Below are 27,986 nucleotides of genomic sequence, written 5' to 3' on the forward strand. Positions count from 1 at the left end.
TTGGAGCGCACTCGCTAGCTCCGGCAGCAGTCAAACTAGAGCGGAGGCATCTTAGTGTCGACGCGCGCGCCGCCACTCGGCATCATGAATCACTGCAACACGCGCCGCGCTCTCCGACGGCTGCGTTGCTCCCACCTCCCCCTTCTAGCCACCGTACCGGAAGTTTCCTAGGGGCGCCGGATGCCAGCGCACAGCGTTGCCAGAGCGCGGTGACGCTGGATGAAACCGTCTATACGCAAAACGTTTTAGTTTTCGTGGAAATCAATTTAAAAAATAAATCAATATCTGTTAACTTAATTTCACTTTCTTTTTTTTTTCGATGCTCGCGGCAGCTAACGTTCGGCCTCAGTACTAGCGCGACGTTTGGTGACGTGTTTCCTGTTGCCAGTTTTTGCCGAGTGTCCGCTCTTGTTGCTCTATGCTACCATCGGCTTGGCCACTTGTGGAAGCAAGCAGAAGGCAGAGCGAGAGGCGCAAGTTCAAGGTGTGCGCTTGAGCGAGAGGTATAATTACGTGGTCTGCTGCCTGGCGTTCCAGAAGACGTCATTTTTAGCTTGACCGCTCTAACGAGAGACAGGTGAGAACAGAGCTTCGTCCATATAAACTGTCCCGGCCACCGTTGTTCAAGTCGAAGTGCATCACTTCCTCTGCGACTACTTTGAGGCACTATGGGCGACATCACCAACGATAACATCTTCGACAGCTCACAGGTGACGGCGGCAGCGGTGAAAACAAAGGAAGAGCCACCCGCGACCGCGGCCCGTCGCCAGAGCTTCGGACTTTGCTCATCTGCTAAGCGTCGTGGAAGTGTCTTCGCCATCTCGGCCGCTTGGCGCTTGGTAAGCGTTACCCTTCTTTGCCGGAAATTGAAATGACGGTTCGCGCGGGTAATCGGCGAGCGCTTGGTAACTTTTGGTAAGTGTTTACGTGGCCCACCGAGCTCGTTGATTGTTTGTTTGTTTGCGGCGCCGCGCGACCGTGCTCGCGGACTCGCTCAGTGTACGAAAGAAGCTGTCCGCATCGGTTTTGCGGATCGTAATGGGGGCGCCTTCTTCCCGGATGGCGTGGAACGTGCCTTTTTGTGTTGTTTTGTTTGTTTGGTTGGTTTTTTTGTCAATTCGCCTCGTTCGACACTCTTTTACAGATAATCCCGGAGCCCTGAAGAGCTTTATTTCGGGCTAGTGCGCTAAATGTTATTGGTTTTTGAAAAGAGCGATGCACTTTTGATTTTCTTTTTCTTTTTTTTTTTTTTGATTAGTGCGTTCAATTTTTGTCTTTGGGGATAATCATGGCGCATGCTTCGCGCAATGCCTGTGACGGGGTAGGGAAAAGTTCTCGGCTATGCCGAATCGGTCTGACCGGGAAGTTTCTCGGCTTGATTTTTTTTCTTATTTTACCCGGACAGGAGTTTAAATTCGCTTCCAGTCAACGAAAAAAGAAATTCCGGTCGTGTAATTGAAACCGAATACGCTGTGTTTTTCGTTCCGGCACCCATAACATATCAACTATGTAAGGGCAAACGTGTTCATAGATTTTACTTTTTTCTCTTTTTTTTAAGCGACGTCTTTCACGCGGCGGACTTTCGATCGACATCAACGCCGATCGGCATCGAATTTCTTGGTCGCCATTGGCTTTTTTGAGCAAGCTGTGGAAGGGAGCCAACTGCGGCCCACAATTTCGATCCAGATTGCTCTCTGTCGCAATGGAAAGTGGCCTTGTGAAACTGGTATTGGTTACTAAACAGCGATATGCCTTCATATCTGGCGAGCACTTGGTAACGGTTTGCTGTGCACCAGCGCGGGTGTTTTTTTATTGTTATGGTAGCTACAAGTTTGTGGGCTCGGCTTCGGAAAAAAGTATACCTACTTCGTTTGGGTAGATAGTAATGGCTGCATTCACCAGAACTGCGACTTGGCTTCCCGGTCATTGTGGAGTCTCATTCTTTGTTGTGTCGTTCGTTCTTTCATTTTTTTTTTTCCACCTAGCCATCTTTGTTATATAGCTCATCGCGGAACCATATTGCATATTTTGCCGCTAGTGTGTGAATAGGCGCCGATTTCTTTAAAAGTCGCAGGCTGTATTAATTTTATGTGCATATTTTCAAATCAAAGACATTTTTTTTTGTTATTGAGAAAGTTGTGACGCACGATTAGGAATATGCTGTTGAAGGTGTACTGAAAATCACTTGCCTATGGCGGGCTGTTCGTATACCAAGCCAACGCCTCCCAAAAAAGTATGCCGGGAACGTCGTTCTTTTAAATGCGAAGCATTTCTTGGCGCATGCATGGTGCCTGAAAAACATGTTATACATCAATCCATCGAAGACAACATTCATGGTATTTCATTCCCCTCAAACATTATTCATGGATTCCTTAGTTGTATCACTTAACAATCACATAATTACGATCTGGGTCGACCAAATTTCTAGGCATTATCTTAGATGAGCACTTAAAATTCAACCGCCATGCCCAATCTCTTGTTCAAAAAATTTCTATTGGCATTCACATTATTATCAAATCGCGGTCTTTTTTTCAGCCAAGTATTCTCTTGTCTTTGTATTACGCGTGTATTCAGTCATCTTTCATATTGCCTGTCATCATAGGGTAATAGATACTTCACTCATCTCCACCAACTAGAAGCTTTACAAAAGCAAGCGGTACGATTGATGACATTTCAACCTTTAAGATCTCACTCTGCTCCCATTTTTCGTTCGCTAAGCCTTCTCCCCTTGCGCATGCTATTCAATCATAAGCTGTTGGTTATAATATTCCGTCTCATAAATACGGAGTTAGGTATTGAAAGTTTTACCCGTACTGACCTCACTAATATTAATAACACAGGGTTTTCCGGACGTCACAGCTTGCTCCTTCCTAAAATTCGAACTAACTATGGGAAATTTACTGTCATGTTTTCAGGCATCTCATTGTGGAATTCGATTCCGTCCAATATCAAATCATGTGCATTTGAAGTCTTCAAGCGCAAAGCTAAGGCATATATAAACTCGTTACCAAACTCCTAGTATTTTTATTGTGCGATGTAAACATTATTAAATATATTTGTATTGCACTGTTCCTAATTTGCTTTTTATATTCTTAATTGTTTTTTTTCTGTCCCTATCAATACTTTGCAGCATTGCTCGTTCCCCATGCTACCACCACCTAGTTTGGTATTAAAACGCTGTATTTTTTTTCCTTTCCTATGAAGACTTTTTTGTGTTGCATGTTCTACATACTACGACATTTTTTTACTCAAAGCTCTGTTTTTATTTTCTTTTTTTTATCCTGTTTTTTTTTTTGCTGACAAACACAACGTTTGTATGATGTAGCCTGCTACTGTTGCCACAATTGTATTAACCCCCATTTGTTTCCTGTTTAGGAGGCCCCCCCCGACAGTTTTTACTTCGGGACCTCCGATTGTGCAATTATACTTCACCTGTTATATTTTTTTTCTACTACTGATGAAAATAAATTCAACTTCAACTTCAAAAAAAAAAATAAAAAAATAAAACATCTGCCACTTTGACAGTATCTATCTACCTATCTATCTAGCCGCCTACAACTTTATGCTTTCATGGTCATTTCACCAACTTGGTATGTACCAAAATTGGCATACTATGACAGAGTATATGACGAACATAAATGGTATGTCATGAATGTCTTGACGTGAGTGTAATGTAGGTGATAAAACAGTCGCCTACGTCTAGGTGCTCTCATGGTCGTTTTGTTAACTTGGTAGGTACCAAAATTGGTATAGTATAACAGGAGTACGACGAGCATAATGATAGGTCATGACATGCGTGTCATGTAGGTCATGACAGTGACCCAGCGACAAAGATTATCACTCAAAAACCACTGAAATGGGTTCTGACGTGGGCACTAAGTGAAGGAGCACTCAATGATGATAATACAAATCAGTCATGAGCATGACTCGGCAAAAATGACAATGACTCACCGAAAAAAGATTAAGGTGTGATGCCAAGTCAAAATTGAATTTTTTTTTAAATGTCAATTTTTTGTTTTCGAGTTTGTTGATGTGGAAGTTATTCTGCATCATTTTGCTGAAAAAAGTATACGCAATAAACCCACCCGCCGTCTACAAAATCCAAGCTGAAAATGCCAGTTTTTTGTGTAACAGAAAAAAAAAGCCCTGATTTGCAGTTCTTTGGTGGTTATTTAAGAATCGTATCACATAAAAAGTGTAATAGTGCCATAATAGCATTTTCAACATTTTATTTATCAATTAAAATAAGAAACGCCTCACCAGGTGGACGTGCAATGTTTTGAACGTGTTGTTTACGTTCTGGAAGCTACACGCGCGTTAAAGGAGCAGCGGATTGTTTGATGGAACTGTTTACTCTCTGTTGCTTACTTTTTCTTACTGACAGCCACAGAATAGGGAAGTTTAGAGCGCAAAGACGCACAAAATGAAAGTTTGCCGGCAATCAGTGCAAGGCGACGGACCTGGAGACATAGTACAAATACCTGTAATACTGCAAAGCAAGCTAGAAAAAAAAGGAAGTCGAGGTGCCACAGAAGCAAAATCAGACAGGAGCAAGACCCAAGACGGAACTGGCTACAAATATAGGGGATTTTAGCTCTCCTCATCATCTTATGTAAGCGCTATGCTTTGAAATCTTTTTGTTGATTTTCTCAGAACCCATATTTTAGCGATTTCTTCAAATGCAAACATTCATAACTTTTTCCCTAATAAAGATGTTTTTGTGAAACTTGGCACAGTTTTTTTCTCACGGTATTTGGTGTGCAATGAACCCTCAACAAGTAAAATCGTGCCACAAGTTTTGATATGAATGCTTTTTACACCAAGGCACACCCGATAGAAGCACACATGTTTTTGGTTATTTCATCATTATGCTTCGAGAATTCACCTGATCTCAGTAATTTTGGTTCATTGCACAGATCAAAGCCTCCCCTATACCACTGCCAAAAATTATTTATCGAGTTAAATTAGAGTTATGGACTGTTTGCGTGAGGCGCACATTTAATTAAATTTTTCAAATAATAAAAATATTGAAAAAAGTATGCAAACTTTAAAACGCTCACATGGGCCTAAAAAGTGTGCTTTATGATGTAGACCAATAAATTGTATTGTTTATCCTTTTTTAAACTTTTTTTTTCCTGGCACTTGGCCTCATACCTTAACACTCAAAAGCCACTGAAATGGGTTCTGACGTGTGTACTAAGTGAAGGAAACACTAAAGCATGATGGTAGAAGTCGTAGTCATGAGCATGACTCCACAAAATCACAATGACTCCAGCAAAAAAATGATTAACACTCAAAAACCACTAGAATGGGTTCGGACGTCGGTCCTAAGTGAAGGAAACGCTAAAGGATGCTGGTAGAAGTCGTAGTCATGAGCATGTCTAAGGCTTTTGCCCTCCTGAGGATTCGTGACATGAATGTCATGACATGCGTGTCATGTAGGTCATGAAAGAGCTGCCGACGTCTTGGTGCTCTCATGGTCGTTTCGTTAACTTGGTAGGCTCCCCGTACACTGCTTCGCATAATATCGATTTCCATGGGGCGTGGGATCTGCCGGCTTTTTTCCCATAGAGAGTGCCCTGCCGTTTGTTGTGACCAGGCGCCGTGCAAGAGCGCTCGCCACTGTACCGTCTGGTCACGTGACAGCATCAGCGTAGCCAATGGCATAGCCGGGAGCAGCCGGCCTGCGCGTCCGCCGGCGGAGAGTTCGAGCTCCCGTCGGCGTAGGTTTCAGCGCCGCCGCCGCCACGCGGAAACCTACCTGCAGCTCTGCAGCAAATTTTTGTACTAAAACAAACTGACCAGTGAGAAAAAGCCCCGTAAGGTGACTCGAATGATCACACAGCAGCGATAAAAAAACCACTTGAGTGTCGTCGTCTGCATATAGCAGCGGTGACAACGCGCAGTCGGCAAGGTGTCGTCTGCTCGCGACAAGCCAGCCGCTCGGCTCCTGGCGGCCGCGCGCCGGCATGTTTACAAGCAGCGACCGCGGAGGGGGAGACAAAAATCTGAGGGTGGGGCAGGGAGTTCGTGGCTCACGACCCAGGCATAGCTTTTTTTTTTAGGAAGCGTTGACTAAGCAGGCTTTGCGCTTGATTTTTATGATATTATCCGAATGTTAGTTGAATTTGTTTGCAATTAACAAGAAGAAATAACTTTTTTCAGGCGGGTAATCCAATGTGCTTTGTATTTCATACTACGAGAGAGCAAGAGCGTTCGCAATTCTTTTTTTGCCAACGCGTTAATTACCACACCGCAATCTCGCTTCACGCCTGGTATTATTGGAAGAAAGGTGTGGCACCATTACTTCCGGTTGTGTCTACTTGTTTTCTATAGACTGACCTTCATTTCCAGATCAATCTGCGCCCCTTGCAATGCAGCGAGATACAATTTATCGGAAGATTCAATGCAGTGAAGTGCAGCCATTGCATTGCGAAGGTATTTCTAATCATTCAATTTTCATTTCGGACAAGTGGAATGAAACAATTATTTGGCATAAATATTGCCGCCCATTAGCACTAAGCACTTTCTCTGTGCGAAGCAGATATTCTAGTAATTTGTTCGTCCTCACTACAGAGTAAAACTCCAAAGCAAGCTGGTGATAAGAAGGTAGCTGACTTGCCCTCTTTCTTGCCAGTGTTTGTATGCTTAAGTCGCGAGCATGCTTGCACGTGTGTTAATGCTATAGTGCTGTGAGCATGTGGTTCTTTGCTTTACGTAAGCGCCTGTGTGAGTGAACATGTGTGTGTGTGTAAGTGTGCATACTCCAATGGGATGGTACGCACACAGGCAATCACACACGCGCGAATATCCTTGCACCTCCCATAGTGCACGTGTACAAATCTAAGTGTACCAGTGCAATCGGGCATAATCATGCACGCTGGTGTGTCAGTGTGCGGCCATCGTCTGTGTTTGTGGGTGTGTGTTTGCTTGTGTGTGTGTGCAATGCGTGCGCATGCCTCATTCGCCAAGTTTACATGGCCCATAAAACTGCTATCCTTACTTCATATAGCTGTCTCCTAATTTGCCATCGCAATCGATGCTTCGCCTTTCGGGCGAAGCTGCGACTTTTTAATTAAGGAACCACTCATTATGGAATCCTGGTGCGGCGCTCTTTTGCCTCATTGTTCATGTTGTTCATGTTGCCATTCATGCCACGTGAAGCGTGTGTGACCGATTATGATTGCAATAGCCATCACTGATGTTCAACGACGGCTGTTCAGAGCACATCGAAACCGAAGAGCGAGAGCAAGTTTTGCTTTAAAAGCTTGCTTCTCACGGTGACTACGCGTGAGAAGACGCTGCCGCCTTGCCTGCTTCGCGCATCGCCGACAACCTGAAAAGTAACTTCCAGATGTGTGTGCATCGCACGTCAAGTTGAAGGCACAGTCACATTCACGCGCACCAACACCTTTTCCAGGTCGCGTCCACAAGGCAACCAGGGACACAGGCGCCAAGCGGGGACGTACTCACCAAGTGCGTGCCGCCGCAGAAGCCTTTGTCGCGGCTGCTGCTGCTACCCTGCAGAGAACGGGTACGGAAGCTACATCAAGGCCGAAACGGCCAAAGTGCCGCTGGATACCGTCACCGTGGTGAGTTTCAACACCTTAACGTGAGGTCTTGAATTTGGCAGCGCCTTTTCCACTTTAGATAAACAATTCTCAATGTGAAAGCGTCAAATGGCTCATTGAGCGAGAGAGAGGATAAACTTTATTCGCTCGAGAGGTAGGTTTCTGCAGAGGGCCTGTAGTGCGTCCTCAGTCCAGAACTCCCGCGGCCTTAGCTGCCTCTCTGGTGCGTTCAACCAGCCAAATCTGGTCATCGGGTTCCCAGCTGGACAGGGCAGCCTCCCACTGCTCCGGCGTGGCCTTGTGTACGATGGATACTGCCTTTATATCCTGGCATCCCCATGTTGTATGGTATACTGCTGGGGGTTTCTCACTACACCAGGGACAAATGTTTCTGTGTACGGTTGGATCTATGTTATAGTAAATAAGAAGACATGGATATGGATTTGTTTGTGGCTGCGTTAGGATACCGACTGCTTCCTGTAGATTATTTGTGGCGCGGGAATATCGCCTTCTGGTTTCCCAGAAGTGCTCCAAGACGTCCCCGTAGGTATGGGTCGCTGATTCTGTACCTCTGGCCTGTGATCTCTATTGGCTGGCGTATCCTTGAGCTACAGGATCGGCGACAAGACTCCCGGCAATGTCCTAATGCCGCGGGGCCCAAATTAGCAGGTGTTTTCTTTTACTTTCGTCAACAGCCGTTAAGGTGCTCGCTTCTTTCTTGCCCACCTTATCATTAGGGAATGCCCGGCAGCCGTCCTGTGAATCGGATAATTACTAGCGAACGCCCGGACCTGTTGCCTTCGGCAACCGCTAGAGAAACAGCGACCTCCTCGACTTCAGACACGGTGCAGTTCTTCAGCGATGCGCTGATCTTTTCCGTTAGTCTGGAGTCTATCATCGTCACTACTGCCTCTATCTCATTCACGTATGTAGCAGCGTCTACGTACCCGGTGTTCTTTCTGTTATGATAGATCCTGGCTATGGGTTCCATCCTGGTTCTGCACATGCCCTAATGACCGACAGAATGCATGTGCCTAGGTATGGGAGCCACCTTGAACGTAGACCAGGCACGCTATAACGTAACATGATTCCAAACTGTTTTGATTCCAATTTCTGCAATCAGCCTCCACGATTGGCCAAAACATTTTCGGGCCACTCCCAACTCCGCCTGTTTGTCACACGATATCACAAAAACCGCGATAACTCCCCATCTGATATAACGTGTACCCACTGATTATGCATGATTAAACCGCACAAAAGAAAAATAATCATTCCTGATTCGGCGCCTTTTCACCATTAGCCCTCTGCTATTGGTCCATTGTTTTCTGGCTACGCCCACTTCGCCTGTCTCACAAAACCGCGAAGACACACCACGTCAGACTGACGTGTACGCCAATAAAATGCATTAATATGCCAAACAAAACTGAAAAATTTTCTGAATAGCCACAGACTGCCCCGTTACGAAAGGAATAGAAGATGGCTGCCCGCCGATTGCTCAGGCCCTCACTACTCGCACCTGCCAGTGAGCATGTATTTATTTGCGCATGATAAACTTTTTTGCGTTGCAGTAAAACGTTATCGAGCCATTTCAGCATGCATACGACATTGCTCTGCCAACTCTTCCTTGCTGAGGATCCGTTTGCACGCCGCCGCAATTTTCGACCAGCCACCGTAAGCTAAGTAAGGCGAAGCGGACCAATCGGAGAAGCCGGCACCACCCTCTTCATGCGGTTATCTATTTTCACTGTGCTGGCTCGGCCCCATAGAAACCCTCCCCACTAGAGCGTGCTCCTCGCCTCTTGTCAGCCAATTAGATAAGAAAAAGCGCTGAGTGTAGAGAATGTTATTGGTTTTGAAAGCGAACAAAGGTGGCGCCACCTCCTATAAACGAGGAGAGTGTTTGATTGGGTTGTTCAGGCAATGCTGCGGGTCACCGCCCAATGCTTGTGTCATGGTTACGTAAATTTTACTTCAGGAGTTTGGAATTATAACAGTTTGGAATCATTTTACGTTATAGCGCCCCTGATCTCGTCCAATATGTCTACCGCACGTTCAATCTCGTATGCTGTCCTGGTGGCCTAGTCTCTGGAGGCGTCCTGTCGTGATACGCTGTAAAATGTTATCTTTTGAGAGGCGAGCTGCGCCTCCCCGCGTTCATCATAGGTACTTGTTATGCCGAGGTCTAGTAGTTTTGTGCTTACCGTTCTTGTTGGCAGACCCAGCGCTGTCTTATAAGCTTTCCCGAGGATTGACTCGAGTTGTTCACTTTCCCTTTTGTTTAGGTGCTGGTAGGGGGAATCTAGGTGGCTCTGCTCACCGCTAGTGCTCTGACAAGCCTGAGGGTGTATTCTTCCTTGAATTCCTTTGTTTTATCTGTGATGCACGTAATCATTCTTATTTGGTTAGATTGAATTCACATTCCCATGAACCTACTTCCGGTTGCGGACCCCGGCCAGCATGACGTTCACCCCGCAGGGGCATCTGCGTAAGCAGGTGTTTGGTGGGTTGCGACACCACGGACCCGTGCACAAGGGGGTTGGACCCTCCCACACGTAGCTGTTCATGGCTTAGCCGTGTCTGGGGAAAGGTGGATCCTGGAGGTTGAGCTAATGCCGAGTGGTTTGAACCTTTAAGGCCACCCGGCAGAGGCAACACACCTCTTTGGCCTCTGCTTCACATAGACACCACCCCAGACTGACCTACCCGGGGGAAATTGGTAGTAGCCTTTTCCTGTCTCTCCGTCTGATCTTTCTCTGCTCTTTTTTTCTGTCCTCACTGTCATGTCACCTATTCTCTTCTGTTACTTCCTCACTTTTCATAGGTGGCTTGGGTTAACCTTGTGTAGGTGCCCTCTCTTGCGTTTATATATAAGGTTATAGCGGCAATGTACGGCTGACGCCTGCAGCCTTACACGTTAAGTGCTGCGTCCCCTTGTTGGACTCCGTGGTGGGTGGCTGCCATTGCTGCCGAAGTATACCAAACTGCTATGGGAACACCCGCTTTTCCCCAGCTTCTTGATCGTCTCCCTCAGAAGAGGAGACGCACCGATGAGATTTTGAATTTGTTCACCCGACCTAAAGACATTTCCCCCCAGTTTCAAATAGTACATAGGGAAAGAACGGAAAAACTAGCGAGAACCATATCCCCATTTGTAGTTGCGAAAAGCTTGACCAACACGTTAGGCCCTGGCTACAAAGTCACCAAAATGCCAAGCGGGGGCCTTCTGCTTGAGCTACGTGATAAGGAGCAATACAACAGACTCGGCAAGCTTATTACTTTTGGTGATGTCCCAGTTACCGTTTGCTGCCGTGACATGTCACGGCATGCGACGCCATGTCACGAGCGCACCTCGACGGGGCAGGGCGGGTGAAAGGGGATGCCTGCTACCGCGATAGCAGGCATTCCCATGTTGCGTGAGGCCATCGTCTCGACGCCACCTCACCCTTGCTCTCTCTCTCGGAAGACTGTGCTATCCGCATGTTCCTTGTCCGCGCAAGCTCTCGCCTGCGTTCCAACTCCACCTTAGTAAGGCCAAATCGAAACACGCCAATCGTCTCAACGCGCTCGCTTGCCCGCGAGGAGTTATAACTCGAAGGACCGCCCAGCGTCGTTCAATTGGACATTAATGCTTTCGCATTCACAACTCATAAGAAGTGCTTAGGTGCCCTCAGATCTTTTTTCTATTAGAAATATTACATTGCATTTATTACTGAACCCTATAACTGCCTATAATGTCTGTAGAATGTTTTTTTGTATTTGCTAAATAGGCCCAAATGCAAGACAATACTAATCCGCCGCATCACACGTACGTACCATTGTGGTTCTTCTCATGCGGAATTTAAGAAAGCGAACGGTCGTCTTGATTTTCTGTAACAGTAATAAACAGTTTTGAAAAAATAAATAGAAACAGAATCATGAAAGGATGCGTGTCTCTTTTAAGTTCCCGTTTATCTACCTGTGCACGCAACAAAGCTTGCTTTAAAAAAAAAATAATGAAATACCTAATCAGAGTGCCTGCTTTCAATGATGCTGGAGATAGAAGAAAGTTGTCATACCTCAATTTTCAACAGACACACCAATTTGGCATACGAAGGGAGTAGGCTATAGGACGAAGCCCTTCTTTCTTTCCATGTTTGTTTTATTGTACCTAATGGTGGGGAAGACCAAGAAAGAACATGTTGTGAAAGTTCCTTAGCTCCCCTTTTACACCTCGGCATGACAGCGAGTCTTGATACTGTAGAATGCTGCTCTTACTACGAGAAAAAAAAAATTAGTAGCTTGCTACATTTATGCTAAGCAAAAGCCAGCGGAGTCCTTACTAAGCAGTACAGTGTGATCCACTCCTAAAGAGAACATTTATACTACGCGTGCTTTTTTGTCTTTTTTTATGGCAAATGCACAATCGGGTAGTTCTGCAGCAGATCACATGTGGTTTCTAGGGCTGGCATGTTGCTGGGCATCCAAGCTTGTGGATTTCATCGACAGCTACTGCCGGGACTTGCAGCTAGAGCTGGTGCTCTAGCTGCAATAGAGCTGTTCATTTTACACTTGACAGCAGTGTACGTCCAAACAGATGCAAAAACGTAATGAACTACTGTACTATCAGGGTGTACTATGCCAATATCAGTTATCCATTTGTATGTGCCAAATCACGTGCAAAATTGGCTCACCTATAAGTGTGGTATACCGCGTGCTGACTTCTTCGGTGCCCCCCCCCCCTTTCCCCCCCCCATGTTGTATCGCAGGAGAACGTGTCCACCATCGACCTGTAGACCGATATGTATGTCTTGAAGAACCTGCCAGACCCAGCGACCATTGTGTACGCGGAGTGGGGCAGCATGCAGGCAGCCTCAGGCAACGACAATGCGTATGGATGCTGCAAGGAGGCGCCTACCCCGCCACCGCAATGAGTCCGTAAGCAGGCGTCGATGCCAGAGCAGCGACCAACTGCTAAGTACACTGAACAGTGTATATAGCAGAGCTTGTTCTTGGGGGATAGCCGGTTCACACTTAAAGCAATAACAGTAGCGTGTACAGGACGGACACAAGAAAGGCGACAGGGTGCTGGACCCCCTCACACAGTGAAATAAACCCCCCGTGAGTTCGTTTGGTAACCTTTCTTGTCTCCGTCTCGTAAACGCTGCATAATCACTAATCTGGGTATACGTAAATATGAACAAAACTATGGGAAAGAAAATTGCGGCTACAAGCGGTGGCCACAGACAATCTGCGGGCCATGTAAATTCCATGTCACACAATGCTGCACATCCTGCTTTTCTCTGCCGGTGTGAGGAACGCTCTCACGCTGTGTGTGTGGGTGCAGGAGGGTGCACTCCCCGACCGACAGTGCACCGGCGCGTGGCCGTCGACGGCGATGAGCACGCCGTGTGCGAGGCCCAATTGGGCCGCTGGTCCTCGCTGCTGCCCGTGGGCACGGTGGTGCGCAGACCCTCGGTCAAGCTGGTGCAGCTTATCGTGCAGGCCATACACGAGAGCCCGCACCGGGTGCTGCGAATCACGCACGTCTACGCCGCGCTACAGTGAGTCACCGTGTTCCCTGCTGAATGCTTGCCTTTTCTCGAATGCCTCAGCTTGTGCGCGGTTGCAGGAGGATCGTGGACAGCGCGAGAGTCAACACGGGGATGCTGTTCACACTCCAGTTGAGCTGTTCGTGCTCGATGTGAATTACTGTATTTTCGTGATTCTAAGCACCCCCCCTCTATTTTCGCGAAAGAATTGGGAAAAAAGTTTGCATGCGAATCTAAGCACCCACCTATTTGTTAGGAAGAACGTGTAGCCAAGGCTGCCAAGTGCACTTGCTCACTCTGTCATTGAGCCGGAGGAGTCCTGAGGTGGCATGGCGTCTGCGGCGCGATCTCACTGCACAGCCGAGGCGCGCGGACTCGGACGCCCGCGAGCCACGCGCGCACCACTCCAGTCCGGCCGTGCTCGCCGTTGCTGCGTTCCTACGCTACATGACAGATGGCTGCACATGACGCCAAAAACCGGTCAAAAGCGACCCCGATAATTCTATCAGCATGTCACGTGGGCCTGGTATCGGTAGCGCTCGGCAGGTTTCGCGGACATCGCGGGTGCGCGTTGCTTTGTTTGATGCCAGTTGCTTGACAGCCCTAACGAAGTGATGAGTGCGAAGAGGGCTGCCTACAGCTTGAAGTTCAAGCGAACTGCAATAGTGTTTGCCGACGACAATGGCAACCACAGTGCCGCCGCAGAATTCGGCGTGGACCGAGCCTGCATCATCAGGTGGAGGAAGCAGCGGGACCAGATTATGAAAGGCGCCCCAACGCGTAAAAAGTTCACGGGACCACACAGGGCCGACATCCGCAGATGGAAGAAGAGGTATGCGAGTTCGTTCGCAGCGAACGATGCAGGGGCTTTGCTGTCACTGCTGATGCAATTCAAATGAAAGCGTTGGAGATCGCAGCAAGGATGCAGATTCCCCGCACAGTGTTTCGTGCCAGCCGGGGCTGGGTGGAGCGTATGATGAGGCGAAACAGATTTTCTTTGAGACGCTGGACAACAATTTGCCATAAGCTGCCAGCTGATTTGAAGAAAGACTTATAGCTTTTCAGCGGTACGTGATGAAGCTCAGCAGAGAACACTCCTACGAGCTCGGCCAGATTGGCAACGCCGATGAGACGCCGGTCTATTTTGACATGCCGAGGGCGTGCACAGTTAATGAAGTAGGAGCCCGAGAAGTGAAGGTGAGGACGACAGGATACGAGAAGCAGCGTGTCACAGTGATGCTCTGCATAACAGCCGACGGCCGAAAGCTTCCGCCATTTATCATTCTAAAAAGGAAAAACATGCCAAAAAATGAATGTTTTCCTAAAGATCTGATTGTGAGAGTGCAGGAAAAAGGGTGGATGACAGTTGATCTGATGACAGACTGGATTATGGTCGTAGGGCAGCAGCGCCCGGGAGCATTGCTCGGCGGACTGGCAGGCACGTGGTCGATGCTTCTGTTGGACGCGTTTCGTGGCCATCTGACCCCGGAGGTAAAGACCAAGCTGCAGAACATCAATAGTGACTTGGTTGTGATTCCGGGTGGCATGACGCCAGTGCTGCAACCCCTTGACGTTTCAGTCAACAAGCCCTTCAAAGCCAATCTCCGACAGGAGCACAAAGAGTGTGTGCGGAACCCTGACCGGAAGAAGACGCCGATGGGAAAGCTGCAAAAAGCGTCCCCATCAACCATCGCAAAGTGGATTTCGGACGTGCGGAAGCGGGTCCAAGTGGACATTGTCATCAAATCATTTAAGGGGGGACGCGGCTTTCGTATCGCGAAAAATGGCCAAAAAATCAATTTTTTGCAAAGCTTATATTCCGTTTCTATAACTCTTTTTTTTTTATCTGATTCCGACATATGAACCCTGAAAACTGTGTAGAAGTGCTCAAAAAATTTTTGTATCAGCCAACGTGGAGAAATAATTCCGCAGAAATTGCGAAAAAATGGCGTTTTTTGAGCCGCGATATCTCAGCAACGGCGCAACCGAGCGCCGCCATTTTGCCATTGTTGGAAAGCCCATTTCTCCATCTTTAAATTTGCCGCTCCGGCCATCTCCTCCATTCAGAAGCAAGCGCACAAAAAGCAAATGATTCAAGGTCATTCCGAGGCCTCCGATTGGCCACGGCCGTCGCGTGACCAATTGGAGCTTCACCATTGGTCTCGTTGGTGCTGCGCGTCTTCTGCTACCGCGCCGCCACGCCTGCTGTGCCTCTTGGCGCGCGATGTTCGTCTGTATGTGCGGTGTATAGCTCACGGCGGTATTGTTTCAGAAGCTTACATCTGATATCACCCGTGACTCGCGCGTCTGACAATCGCCTCGCCATCTTCGTGAGCACGTACGAAGTGTTGTTTCGGCAGCGGACTTCACAAGTGATATGCGCCTCTTGGCATCTCGGCTCGCCAGGATCGCCAGTAGCTGCGGAACGTCGCTGACTTGTGTTGTGATATGCGCCTCTGGACATATCGTACGGAGCGTAGTTTCGGAAGCTGGTTTGTGTTGTGATACGCTCGACGCATTCATCATGTTGACATACGGCTCGACGCATTCATCAGTAGTGCTTGCGGGGCGTAGTTTCGGAAGTTTACCATGGGTTGGTGACCGCTGAAGTACAAGACGGCTCATGTTTACGGCACTCGTAAGCGAAAATCGCCGACGGTGAAAAAGACTGCTTCAAGGTCGCCTGGCAGTACTGTGCAGCATAGCACAGAAGTCACAGACGCTTAGACGCTTAGCCGAGGACTCCACACGCGGGCAGGATGCTTACGCGTGCCGATGATGCTGTGCAGGAGCCGCCGCCGAGCACTTCACATGCGGGCGGGAATGCCTACTTGTGTCGACGGTGATGAGGAGTCGCTCTCTGGCATTTCATATGCGGGTGAAACATCTCGTGCGAGCAGCAGTGGCACCGTTGAGCTTGTCGTGCCGCGTTCCACATCGTCGGATGCATCCAGCGATCGCGCCTCGGATGTTTCTGGTTCTCGTCTCGGCACTTCGCCTGATATTGCTACGCCGTCCACAAGTATGGGCGGCGCCGTTCAGGCATGCCTGGAGCCGCATTTTGTATCGGTCGAAGCATCCCGAGAGGTCGCCGTGAAAGTGCAAGCAAAACTAAGTTCGGTGTCTGCGACCGCGCGGAAAATGGAACTGACGGGTGAAGGCAAGGTGCTTGCCAGTACAGAAGAAGCGGGGGAGTTTCTTATCGTTCAATTGACGGCCCTGAATGCGCTTCTCGGCAAATCTAAGTGCCAGCAGTGCTCCCAACTGGGACTTTTAGTTCAGCTGGGAACAAGACATGGATTAGCAGCGCAAATGATGCTGACGTGTGCGTTTTGCGGCGGTGTCGCGAAGGAGTGGCCATCACCGCGAAAGGAAGGTCGCAAAATTTTCTATGTAAATATTGCTACACGCGTGTGGTATTTGATTGTTTGACCGAGGCGCGCGGGCGCCATCACTCGAGAAAAGAAGACGAAGAACAAGCTGGGGGCTCGCGCTGTGAATCTACCCGGTCAGCGCTGCAACCGCTGTTGTAAATACAACCTGTAAATAGTTGCCCGTCTTACTGACTCGTTCTTCGCATAACAATATGAGAGCTGTACAGGCTGTTAAACATATTGGCAAAGGGGCAACAGCCTAGACCGATTTCTGATCAATTATGAATGTCTCACATAGAGGGCTGCATCATAAAACATTTCAGAAACATATGAAGGCTGAGTTTGAGTTTGAAAGTCTTTTTCTCAAAATGACTTTTTTTGCTTCCTGCTTTGCTTGTTCCACTGATTTCTTTGTGACCACTAGGTCTATTTCAGTTCCGTTTTTTTCCCTGTATTCCTGGATGTACTGTCCAGGGCGTGACACTCTTGCTTTTGCAGTTTTACTTTACTGCAATTAACGATTCGACTACTTGCTCACAGCCTAAATGCCTGTGGTACAGTCACCTCCTAAAAAATGAGAACTAAAAAAATTGCAAATAAAAAAACCTAAGAATGTCACGACCTCAACCAAATTGAATTATTTGTGCCTGTTACCGCACACCTCAGTCTTGTTCCACGTTCTGTGATTCTTTACATGACTCTTTAAATAACATTCTAGTACGATACCTAAATTCTCCCCTTCTAGCTTTAGGTGATTTTAATTTCCCAGATATTTTGTGGGATAGCAACCATGGCTTTATTTGTACGCATACTAATGAAAGTTCTGATTTTGTTAATCTCTGTCACGATTTCAATTCAACCCAATCAGTAAAAAAAACCTACGCGAGTTACTGCTACCTCATCAAATGTGCTAGATTTAGTCCTTCCAATTCCAGATGTGTTTTTAGCATTTACATATATGCCTGGGCTAAGCGACCATTGTATCCTTCACTTCCTTTGCAACTTTCCTTTCGAGCGAGCGCCACAGCGCAGCAAAATCATAAGATTATGCTAGAGCAAATAGCGCCGCTATTGACGTCGAAATGCAATCTTTTTGCAATTCGTTCCTGCGCTTCTACACGTATAATAGTGTAGAAGAGAACTGGGCAATTTATAAAACAAAAATGCTTTTGCTTATCGAGATTTATGTGTCTTTGCGTGAAATTCATTCCAAGTTTTGCTCTCCTTGGTTCACTCCGCTGCTCAGCCGTCTACGAAACAAGAAAAAAAGAATTTACAGAAAAGCAGTATCAAGTGGTAAAGCTGACCGCTGGGCAGCTTATCAAAACTACGTCTCTTATTACAAGCGTGAACTTGAAGCTGCCAAGCGCAATTTCTTTTCAAGCACTCTTCCTTTGCTGCTTCGAAATAAACGGCGAAAATTTTGGGAAGTGGTTAGCGGTAAACCGAAACAAGATATCCAACTATTTGATGAGACGGGGAACGTCATACCATCTGATATGTGCTGTGTTGTTCTGCATAACGTATTTAAATGTTCGTTTTCTGATGATCAGTCTTTTTCATCACCCATATTTTTTCATCACCCCATGTTTCCCACGATGGATCCCATAATCATTGACTAGGTTGGAATAACAAAACTCAGAGAAATTAAAGGTATCTGCACCTGGCCCTGATGAAATAACTGCTCAGTTCTTGAAATGCACTGTGACCCACTCATCTATCATTTTATCTAAACTTTTCAAGTAGTCCGTAGAATGCGGTGGGCTGCCAAACGACTGGAAGGCAGGAAAGGTGGTGCCTATTCCAAAACAAGGTAACCCTTCATGCGCTATCAACTACAGACCCATTTCGTTAACCAGCATTCCCGGGAAACTTGTGGAACACATCATTTTCTCTAATCTTGTGCTATTCCTTGAATCTCAACTTTTTTTGAGAATATCAGCATGGTTTTCGAAAAAATTTTTCATGTGAGACACAACTAGGTATGTTTACTAATGACCTGTTCTCATCTCTAGACCGAGGTCCTTTACTGATTGTACCTTTTTAGACTTTGAAAAAGCCTTTGACACAGTATGCCATCGTCTCCTTTTTCTGAAATTAAGCAGACTTAACATTGACCCCTATTTACTTAAATGGATTGAATGCTTTCTCAACAAACGAACTCAGTTCGTATCTGCTAAGAATTCCGTTTCACTAACCTGTTTTGTAACTTCTGGTGTGCCCCAAGGCTCAGTCCTTGGGCCGCTTTTATTTCTTATTTACATTAACGATCTGCCAGAGAAATTGACGCCTAACATCCATCCGTCTTTATGCTGATGACTGGGTTATGTATCATGAAATAACTAACTCAGATGATTCATTTTTACTTCAATCTGACCTTAACATCATTTATTCGTGGTGTAACCAGTGGTTAATGAAATTAAACGTCAAAAAATGTAAAATGACGAAATTTTCTCGTGGTAATGCTGTTTCTACATCCTCATACAAAATTAACAACACTAGTCTGTTCTCTGTCACTTCCTATAAATATTTAGGTGTTCACATTACTAACAACCTGTCATGGCAAACTCACATTGAATGCGTGACAAACTCCGCCAATCGAACACTAGGTTTTTTACGTCGCAATTTTTCTCGCGCGCCCTCTTCCTTCAAACTTACGTTATATAAAACGCTAGTAAGATCTAAACTAGAGTGTGCTTCATCAATTTGGGATCCCTCTACAGCACAGCTAACACACTTACTTGAAGCCATTCAGAGCCGCTCTGCACGTTTCACTGTATGCAATTATTACCGCAGTGCCAGTGTATCCGCCATCAAAACTAGCCTTCATGTGCCAGACCTATCATCAAGAAGGAAACGCGCCCGGTTATCACTCTTTCATACTATACTAACCCAGAATTAAAAAATGACCTTTTTATATCACCCCCTTATATTTCATCGCGAATCGACCACAACGTCAAGGTACAAGTACCAACTTGCCGCACAAACCTTTTTTTTAATTCATTCCTGCCCAAGACAGCATCCGAATGGAACCACCTCCCTGCCTCGGTCGCCAGCAATCCGGTTCATTCATCCTTTCACACTACTGTATCTAACATTGTATAATGATTCACCACTCCTCTCTGTAACGCCCTCAGGCATTGAGAGTATGTTAAATAAATTAAATAAATAAACCATTCATCTTAGAATGCACAGTGCTTTGAGCAAGTGTTCTATCATATTTTATAAGTGATTCAGGCTTGGAACAAGGCCAGAAGGCGAAAAATATTGTACATAAAAAGTTCTAAAGATATCTTTATAAAATTTATACAGTGGTATGACAAAAATGTTGCAGATAAGTCTGCCAATTTTCATAAAAATCCACAAAGAAATAAGAAAGTTGGTATTGAACGCCACGTCCCCCCAGGCTCGATCACAAACCACTTCGACGGAACGGAGGACGACCTGCTGTGGGATACCGAGAGCGGTGGTTCAAGCGGTGTGACGAAGTCGAGTGGCAGTGATAGTGACTGAGCAACCGACACAAGAGGTGGGTAAACTGTCTGCACCGATTTTTCTTTTGAATGTTTTCAAAATAAAATGTTATTTCTTGCGCCTGTCTCGTCGTGATGTTGCAGAGAAAAGAGGGAGGGGGGGGGGTCACATTGGATTTTTCTAGTCTAAGCACCCCCCCTCACTGTGGGCATCACGATCGTGAAAAAAGGGGGGTGCTTAGAATCCAGTAAATACGGTAACAACTAGCCTTGTCATCCACTTGCAAGAGAAGATGCCCTGCAACCAACAATCTTCCCATTCTCGCTCTCTTTTTCCGTCATCTCATTTGCAAACGAATAAGACAAAAAATGAAAAACTAAGAAACTTTTGATTGTATGCATTTATAAATACTTTGCCAAGAAAAGAGGGCTACGTTTTCTCCTCGATACTGTGTTATGGGAGTCGTGCTTGAGTAAACAAGTGCCAAGAAATAACACTACCGAAAGGAAAACGGACCCAGTGCCTGTCTGTCTTCCGTAGTGCTGTGTCTGCTTTCCTTGATACATTAGGATTCTGTTTACGTTGGTTGCCTCAAGAACAGAATGCGAACTGGCCCAGCAAACCATCTTTTTTTGTACGGGATATACTTTCTTTTGTGCGTGTTGGCTGGTACATAGGAAACTGATCCGGTCGAGCTTATTGTGTATACAGTATACTGCATTGAATATATTGACGTACGAGCAGTGCTCTAGTATAATTAGCAAGCCGTGCCGACAACTATCATCAACAGGGACACTTGTCTCGAGCGCATTTTCTATGTAACGACTGACTGACTGAGTACCAATAACAGAATCCTTAACTGAAGCACCATGTTTTATTGTGATTACCTGACTAGCAAACCATGTTAATTTTCTGGAATAATAATCACATCCTTGCCGAAATCGCTCATTGTATTCGAAATTAGTTCTCATATATTTGCTGTTATTTTTTTTTATCAGCAATACGTTTATGCTCTGCCATCACTCTTGCTACAGTAGCCGACGGATTTTTCGGACTCCAAAAATTTTGACTTGTTGGATATTCCGGACTTCATAAATGTACCGGCAGGATTCCCATAGAGCTAATGCATTTTCTCGACCGATTTTTTGGACAAATCTAGGTACCAGTGTTCGATTTTCCGGACTAAATCGCTCGCTCCGAGCCACGCTACCCGATCTTGGAGGCCGCCATGTTGGATTTTCCGCTGGCTTGGCTTCCAGTGCCCTATTGTATAGCCTTCAAGATTAGTAGACGCACGCTATCCTCTCGTCTCCGACGCCATGCTCGCTCTTCCTTGGCTGACAAAACGTTCCAAACAGCGGCACTTGCTTTTTTTTTTTGTGGTCAGCTCGGCACTATCGTCATATCACTTAAGTGGAATCTGTTTTTTTTTGTTTGTTTTTGTTTTTTAGATTTCGGTTGCGCCATAGAGCTAATACAGCTGACTCTATGGGTTGCGCCGTACGCTGTGTGCGGGTGAAAGCTTGCGAAAGTCAGCCGGTAACCGCAATTTAATCTAGCGCACGCGAGAGAGGAAGGCGGCCGGAGGCGCGCGGCACTTCGTTTGCTCGCAGGGCAAGGGGAGAAGCGGCGGAGACGGTGGGGAGTTGCATTCTGCTCCTGCGGCTGCCGACGGAGCTGCCGCGCAGGCACCGTATCTTGAAAGCGATCTGCTATGTGGCCGAAGTGTGCGCCCGCGATCTGCGATGGGTACAAAGGGCGTGCGCCGAGTGCCAGTAGCTTCGTATGCGCATTTTTTTTTTCGACGTTTGCGTTGAAGCGAGAGAATAGACAGCGCGAAGGTCAATTTGCCCGCGGTCATCGAGCGAGATGTGTTCATGTAACCTGTGCGCGCGTGACACCGTGCTTATTTAGTTAGTAAGTGCATATTTACAACTTTATGTGGCCGATAAAACTAACTTCCTTACTTTGTATTGCTCTCTATTGCTATCGCAATCGATGCTCCGCCTTTTGGGCGAAACTGCAACATTTTTCTTAACCCGCTCTAAGCCTCATAATTTTTTTCGCTTGGGGGGGGGGGGGGCAGTTTTTCGGACTGCTAGATTTTTCGGACTATTTTTCAGTCCCCGCGAAGTCCGGAAAATCGGTCGGCTACTGTATAACTAGTCTCATTGTTTGCACTATTTCCAAATTTCCTGTCTTTTTTATCTTTAAAACAATTACCTCCCATCTAACCCCCGACTTCTTGGCCAATCCCCTGCAGTTAGTAAGCATCATTATTTGTGCAGCAAACAAGCAAGCCAAGTCTATTCTGGATTCTCTTGTTTTTGCCTCATCTCACACGCCTCACTTGCAGGAACAGATACCCTTACTTCAGGCTCCAGGACAAGAAGGGCATCAGCAGCTGGAAGGTAAGCGACTCAGTTACTATCATCAGCCTATATTTTATGTCCACTGTAGGACGACGGCCTCTCTCTGCGATTTCCAATTACCCCTGCCTTGCGCTAGCTAATTCCAACTTGCGCCTGCAAATTTCCTAATTCATCACCCCACCTAGTTTCCTGCCATCCTCGACTGTGCTTCCCTTCTCTTGGTATCCATTCCGTAACTCTTATGGTCCACCGGTTATCTATCCTACGCATTACATGGCCTGCCCAGCTCCATTTTTTCCTCTTAATGTGAACTAGAATATCAGCTATCCCCGTTTGCTCTCTGATCCACACCGCTCTCTTCCTGTCTCTTAACGTTTGGCCTAAACATTTTTCGTTCCATGGCTCTTTGTGCGGTCTTTAACTTGTTCTTGAGCTGCTTTCTTAACCTCCATGTTTCAGCCCCATATGTTAGCATCGGTAGAATGCAATGATTGTGCACTTTTCTTTTCAACGACAGTGGTAAGCTCCCAGTCAAGATTTAGCAATACCTGCCGTATTCACTCAAACTCAATTTTATTCTGCTGTAAATTTCTTTCTCATTATCAGGGTCCCCTGTGAGTAATTGACCTAGATAAATGTACTCTTTTACAGACTCTAGAGGCTGACTGGCGATCCTGAATTCTTGTTCCCTTGCCAGACTATTGAACATTATGTTTGTCTTCTGCATATTAATCTTCAACCCCACTCATACACCTTCTCTGTTAAGGTCCTCAATCATTTGCTGTAATTCGTCCCCATTGTTGCTGAATAGGACAATGTCATCTGCAAACCGAAGGTTGCCGATATATTCGCCGTTGATCCTTACTCCTAAGCCTTCCCAGTCTAAGAGCTTGAATACTTCTAAGCATGCAGTGAGTAGCATTAGAGAGACGGTGTGTCCTTGTCTGACCCCTTTCTTGATAGGTAACTTTCTTCTCTTCGTGTGGAGAACCAAGGTAGCTTAGGAATCTTTGTTGATATTTGCCAAGATATTCACGTATGCCTCATGTACTCCTTGATTACGCAATGCCTCTATGACTGCATAATTTCAATATTGGAAAGTATCTTAGTGAATATTGTATACAATAGAATCAGGGCAGCACTTGACTTCAGTCAAGCAAGAGAACAGGCTGGCTTCAGGAAGGGATATTCTACGATGGATCATATCCATGTCATCAATCAGGGAATTGAGAAATCTGTGGAGTACAATCAACCTCTCTATATGGCTTTTATAGATTAGGAAAATGCATTTGATTCAGTAGATATACCGGCAGTCATACTTGACATGCTATCACATGTTATTTCAAGTCAGTGAGAATCGTGATGCAACAATTGTCAATAGTTTGTGCCTTTTCTTTCTTCAACGCGGCCCGCCCAGTACTTCCAGGTCACAGGTGGCATGATTGCATAAGTCTGAGATTGAAGGTACTGACAGGAAAGTAGCGAGCACATAGTGTTCAATACAGGAAATGCATGCGAGACAAAGGGCAATTGTTTAAGCGGGATTCACACGGCGGGATGGATTGCAGATTGAGCCAGCGGATGAGCATGACGTAGGTCAGTGCCACCGAATCCCGTCACACACAAAAAATGATGCAGACGATCTTCTAGGAGCGCGATTGGTTTCAACTCAGCCTCGTGACGATTGTCTGCGGACTGAACGGGCGATCAGTCTCACCGTGCAGATCCAGCTTTAGGGTCAAGATAAGCCCCAAAGTGCGTGAAGAATCAAAGGCAATGTTTGTCTTTTCCTTCGTTCAAATGAAAGTGCGCTATGATCACTACATATGGCCGTGTAGTACTGATAGCCCATCGTGGAATAACCCCGTGTCTACAGCGTTGCATGCTACTAGGTGCTGGCTGCGTTTGTCAATCCCTGCTATTCACTGCCACTTATTGCTCGCTAACCGGTTACAGCTAAAGTCCCTGGATATACTTGGTTTCTGATGAAGCGTATACAGGGACTTGAGTTACAGCCGGTAGGAGAAACTCCTGAGAGATTGTAAGGGCTGCACGGTGGCATGCATGGAAAGACTCGCAGGCAACACAAGTTGCTTCGGGCGCGTAGCGCTTCCTGGTGCATGCGCGGCCACACTGAAGCGAAAGGCATCGCTTGATTGGCACCTTCATTTTTCTGCAGCCCGCCACTTCCGCGATGTACGCAGCAGTGAACGGGTCGGTACGTTAATACAAAATGCCTAGAGCCACATGTGGCAACGAGCATTGATGTGTACAAATAAGCTGGCGAGCAAGTGGAAATATAAAAAAATGCTTAAAAACGGCTATGAGTTTGTTTTCATTTACGTCATGACTGGTGATGCAAATTTTGTTAATACTTTTACCATCAGGATGGAGGTGGGAGAGTTGTTGACATAAAGCCTATGTGCTAGAAGTGTAAAAAGAAAAAAAAAATAGTGAAGACGACTGTAAGGCGTTTGAGTGCTGTTTTGTGAATCCAAGGTGGGTGGAACGTTAAACTTCGCATTCCCTTCGTGTATGTCATTTTTCCCATGTATCATCTTTCACTTTCAGCGTCCAGGCTGCGTGGGCCATTTACACAAAATAAGTTTTCCGGACAATATCACTCTACCATTTGCCGTCATTCTAAGTAGAGCGTACTAGTATATATATATATATATATATATACATACACATACGAGTATATGGTCCCGTTCCTGCGCACTTCAAGTGCCTATGCCAAGTGTGGGCTATATTCTGCGAGGTTAGGCAGGAACGACGACGGCGCAAAGCCTGACCAACCCATAATCACGAGTGCGGTCTTGCCAAGGATGACGTTCGAGCTCCTCACCGAGAGAGGTGAGGGCTGTAGCAATGCGTCTGACCTCTCTCACAGCGCGAGCAAATCGTCTGGGCACTCTAGCGAGGTGAATGAAAGGGTGTGTCATTGCGTCTCTCTCTTGCTCACCTGCACCTTGATACCCCTCGCAGGGCTTGGTGCGACACGCTCTCTTCCAAAAGTGGTTCCTGAAACTCAGCCCCACGTCCGGAATGTACGAGATGGTTTGGCCCACGAATTTCTTCTGGGGCCTCAACTACAGCAACAGGTGGGTGTGTGTGTGCGCATCTGCGTGTTAAGTATCCAGTCACCACCTGGACCCTATTTCGGCAATTTCATTCAGTAAAGCGAAAGCCATGTGTGGTTTAATCAGCCAATCAGCAACGACTGCCGGCCAGTGGAGGACTTCTCCACTGTCCGCAACTAATTCTTTTGCCGTCCTGCGGTTTGACCGGTGTCACATGCAGAAGGATTAGCGGCGGATAGTGAGAAACAAAAGGTTTTGCTTCTTGTCGCTTTTTTTCTCGCTCTTACATGATGCATAGTTCTGACTACAGTGTATGCATCTGTTGAGACAGATATGCAGGTAGATGAACATGGAGGGGAACGGTGAGGTCAATAATAAAGTTAACTTCACCGAACAGTAGCCACAGAACGCCCTACAGATCACGGTGTCATAGTTATTTCTCTAGAAATGCAAAAACGCCCGTGTGCTTGCGTTGTAGTGCATGTTAAAGAACCCCAGGTGGTCAAAATTATTCTGGAGCCCTCCACTACGGCGTGCCTCATAAGCAGAACTGGTTTTGGCATGTAAAACCCCAGAAAGGAGAAGGCCCCGGGTTCACGCGTGATGTAACGCTAAAAGCGAGCCTACTTGCATCACACGTGACTGAGCCCGGTCCATGCATGGCTGCGGCTAATTCCTGTAAGCGAAATATGCAAATATGCAATATGAAGTATGCAACTATACGTGATCAGAAAACAATGCCGGGGGTTGGGATGGCAGCCGGGACTGTGACAGTGCCTGCTACGAGACGTGTGCTGCTAGGGTGATGGGAGCTCGCGAAAACGCAGATGAATACGAGGGCAGTCCTCAGCCCGCGGTGCCAGCGCTTCGACAGGAGGATGCCTGTTAGTTCGGGCCTTGACGAGCTAAAGACCTCTAGTCGACAGCTTGACCACAGGCCGAGGCTCCATTCTCGGTGAAGTATTATGATGCGCCACGGGTGATTGAACGTTTTCGCTATGGACTATCGTCTTGCTTTGAAAGACCAAAGTTTTAATAGAACAGAATAGTCCTACACGTATCAAAGCCAACAGTTTTGTTTACACAGTAAAAACATTTAGCTGAGGCCGTCGTGCATGATTGCACTTCGTATTTTTTTTTAATGCATTTGCTTTTTTGCTTGCCTTCCTTTGGTGGACCTACCCTGTGCCCTTTTTATCTGCCTGTTTCTGAGTCGTCTCCCCACTACTTGGAGACAAAACGACATAGACGTTTTTTTTTTCAGACATTTGTCAACAGTCTTGCTTTATGTTTAAAACGAAATGCCACCATATGACTTGGCAATTGAGAATAAAAAGTAATAAAGGCTAGGAACCGTCGCGTGATGTTGAACCTGTATTTATATGTTAGTACAAACAAAAGACGCTTTTGCCTGAGAACTAGAGAAATGGACTCTTTGTCCGCAGATACGGAGACACTGATGCGAGCATGTGCCGGAGAAATCTGATCAAGCAAGCACACTTTCAGGCCTCTGAAGCTAAAAGTGACTTTCAAAGGTGCTTTCTAAGTGTGATTGTGTTCGGTCTTCGAGGCTGGCAACATTAGTGAGAAACTCTCTACTGCTTATTCAGGTCTGACCGCAGGCCCCGTCAATGGCAGATGCCCCGAGAACTGCCGCAGCCGTTCCTGCTGACCGACAACGAAGGGGAGCAGCGGAACGACGAGGCGTCCACTGTGCTCTCGAGCCACCTGAACACCGAGCCACCGAGTGAGATGACTACAGTGCTGCTGCCTTCGGCCTTCTGCGTCAAACTGGAGCACGAGCTTTTCCCGCCACCGGAACCCCGGGCCGCAAGCGCAAACTGTCTGCCGTCCAGTGCTGCGAGTTCGTGCCGGTGATGACGTTGGCTCCGCAGTCGGTGGACGACCTGGTCTCCGTGGGCAGCCCTCCTTCCTCGCTGCCCCACATCGCGCCGGCGGACTCGAAGTCCGAGAGCATGAATCCGGTCGGCTGGCCAGCGCCAGGGAGAGCGGAGAAGCAAGCCAGGCAGCAGCCAAATGTCAGCGCCCATGCCGCGCCGCCCAGCGTATGGGGCGTCGTTTACAGCAAACGGGTACGTTCTTATGGTGGTGCGTGACGGTGGACAACACCGCCACCAATGCCGCAGCACTGTATGCTTGAAACCTCCATGATTGTAGATGACGATAGAGGTTGGTATACAACATAGGCATAAAGATATCATCACAGTTTTCAGATGGAGAAAAAAAGAAGTTGAATCTCGGACAAACTGCGACGAGCAGGCGATAGCCGCGACTTGATGGGAAAGAGGGCATTCCAGTCATTAGCAGATTCTTGGCAGGAAAATGACGCCGAGGATGTACTTGTGTGCAATGTTAGTTGTGGCTACCCGGGGAAAGGAGGATCCTGAGGGTTGAGCCGAAGCCGGGTGCTTGGACCTTCATGGCCCCTTGGAGGAGGCAACACACCTCTTTGGCCTCCGCTTCACGTAGACGGCACCCTCGGACTGACCCACCCGGGGGAAATCGGTAGTTGCCTTTTCCTGTCCTTTTCGATCTTCGTCTTTCCCTCTCACTTTCTCCCTTT

General features: G+C 46.9%; 1 protein-coding gene across 1 annotated transcript in view; it reads left to right on the forward strand.

Annotated features, from left to right (window-relative positions):
* The first annotated feature begins 428 nt into the window (after positions 1-428).
* Positions 429-27,986, forward strand: part of LOC119445435 (hepatocyte nuclear factor 3-gamma-like) — a 131,497-nt gene continuing 103,939 nt past the window's right edge. Inside the window, exons 1-7 of the mRNA XM_049663293.1 lie at positions 429-577; positions 664-839; positions 7,421-7,592; positions 12,317-13,111; positions 22,304-22,358; positions 25,308-25,423; positions 27,025-27,495. Coding sequence (XP_049519250.1) covers positions 12,744-13,111; positions 22,304-22,358; positions 25,308-25,423; positions 27,025-27,280 — 795 coding nt within the window. The 5' untranslated portion in view covers positions 429-577; positions 664-839; positions 7,421-7,592; positions 12,317-12,743 and the 3' untranslated portion in view covers positions 27,281-27,495. The remainder of the gene's footprint in view (positions 578-663; positions 840-7,420; positions 7,593-12,316; positions 13,112-22,303; positions 22,359-25,307; positions 25,424-27,024; positions 27,496-27,986) is intronic.

The sequence above is a fragment of the Dermacentor silvarum genome, chromosome 3 (assembly GCF_013339745.2).
Source record: "Dermacentor silvarum isolate Dsil-2018 chromosome 3, BIME_Dsil_1.4, whole genome shotgun sequence".
In the NCBI taxonomy this organism is placed as follows: Eukaryota; Metazoa; Arthropoda; class Arachnida; order Ixodida; family Ixodidae; genus Dermacentor; species Dermacentor silvarum.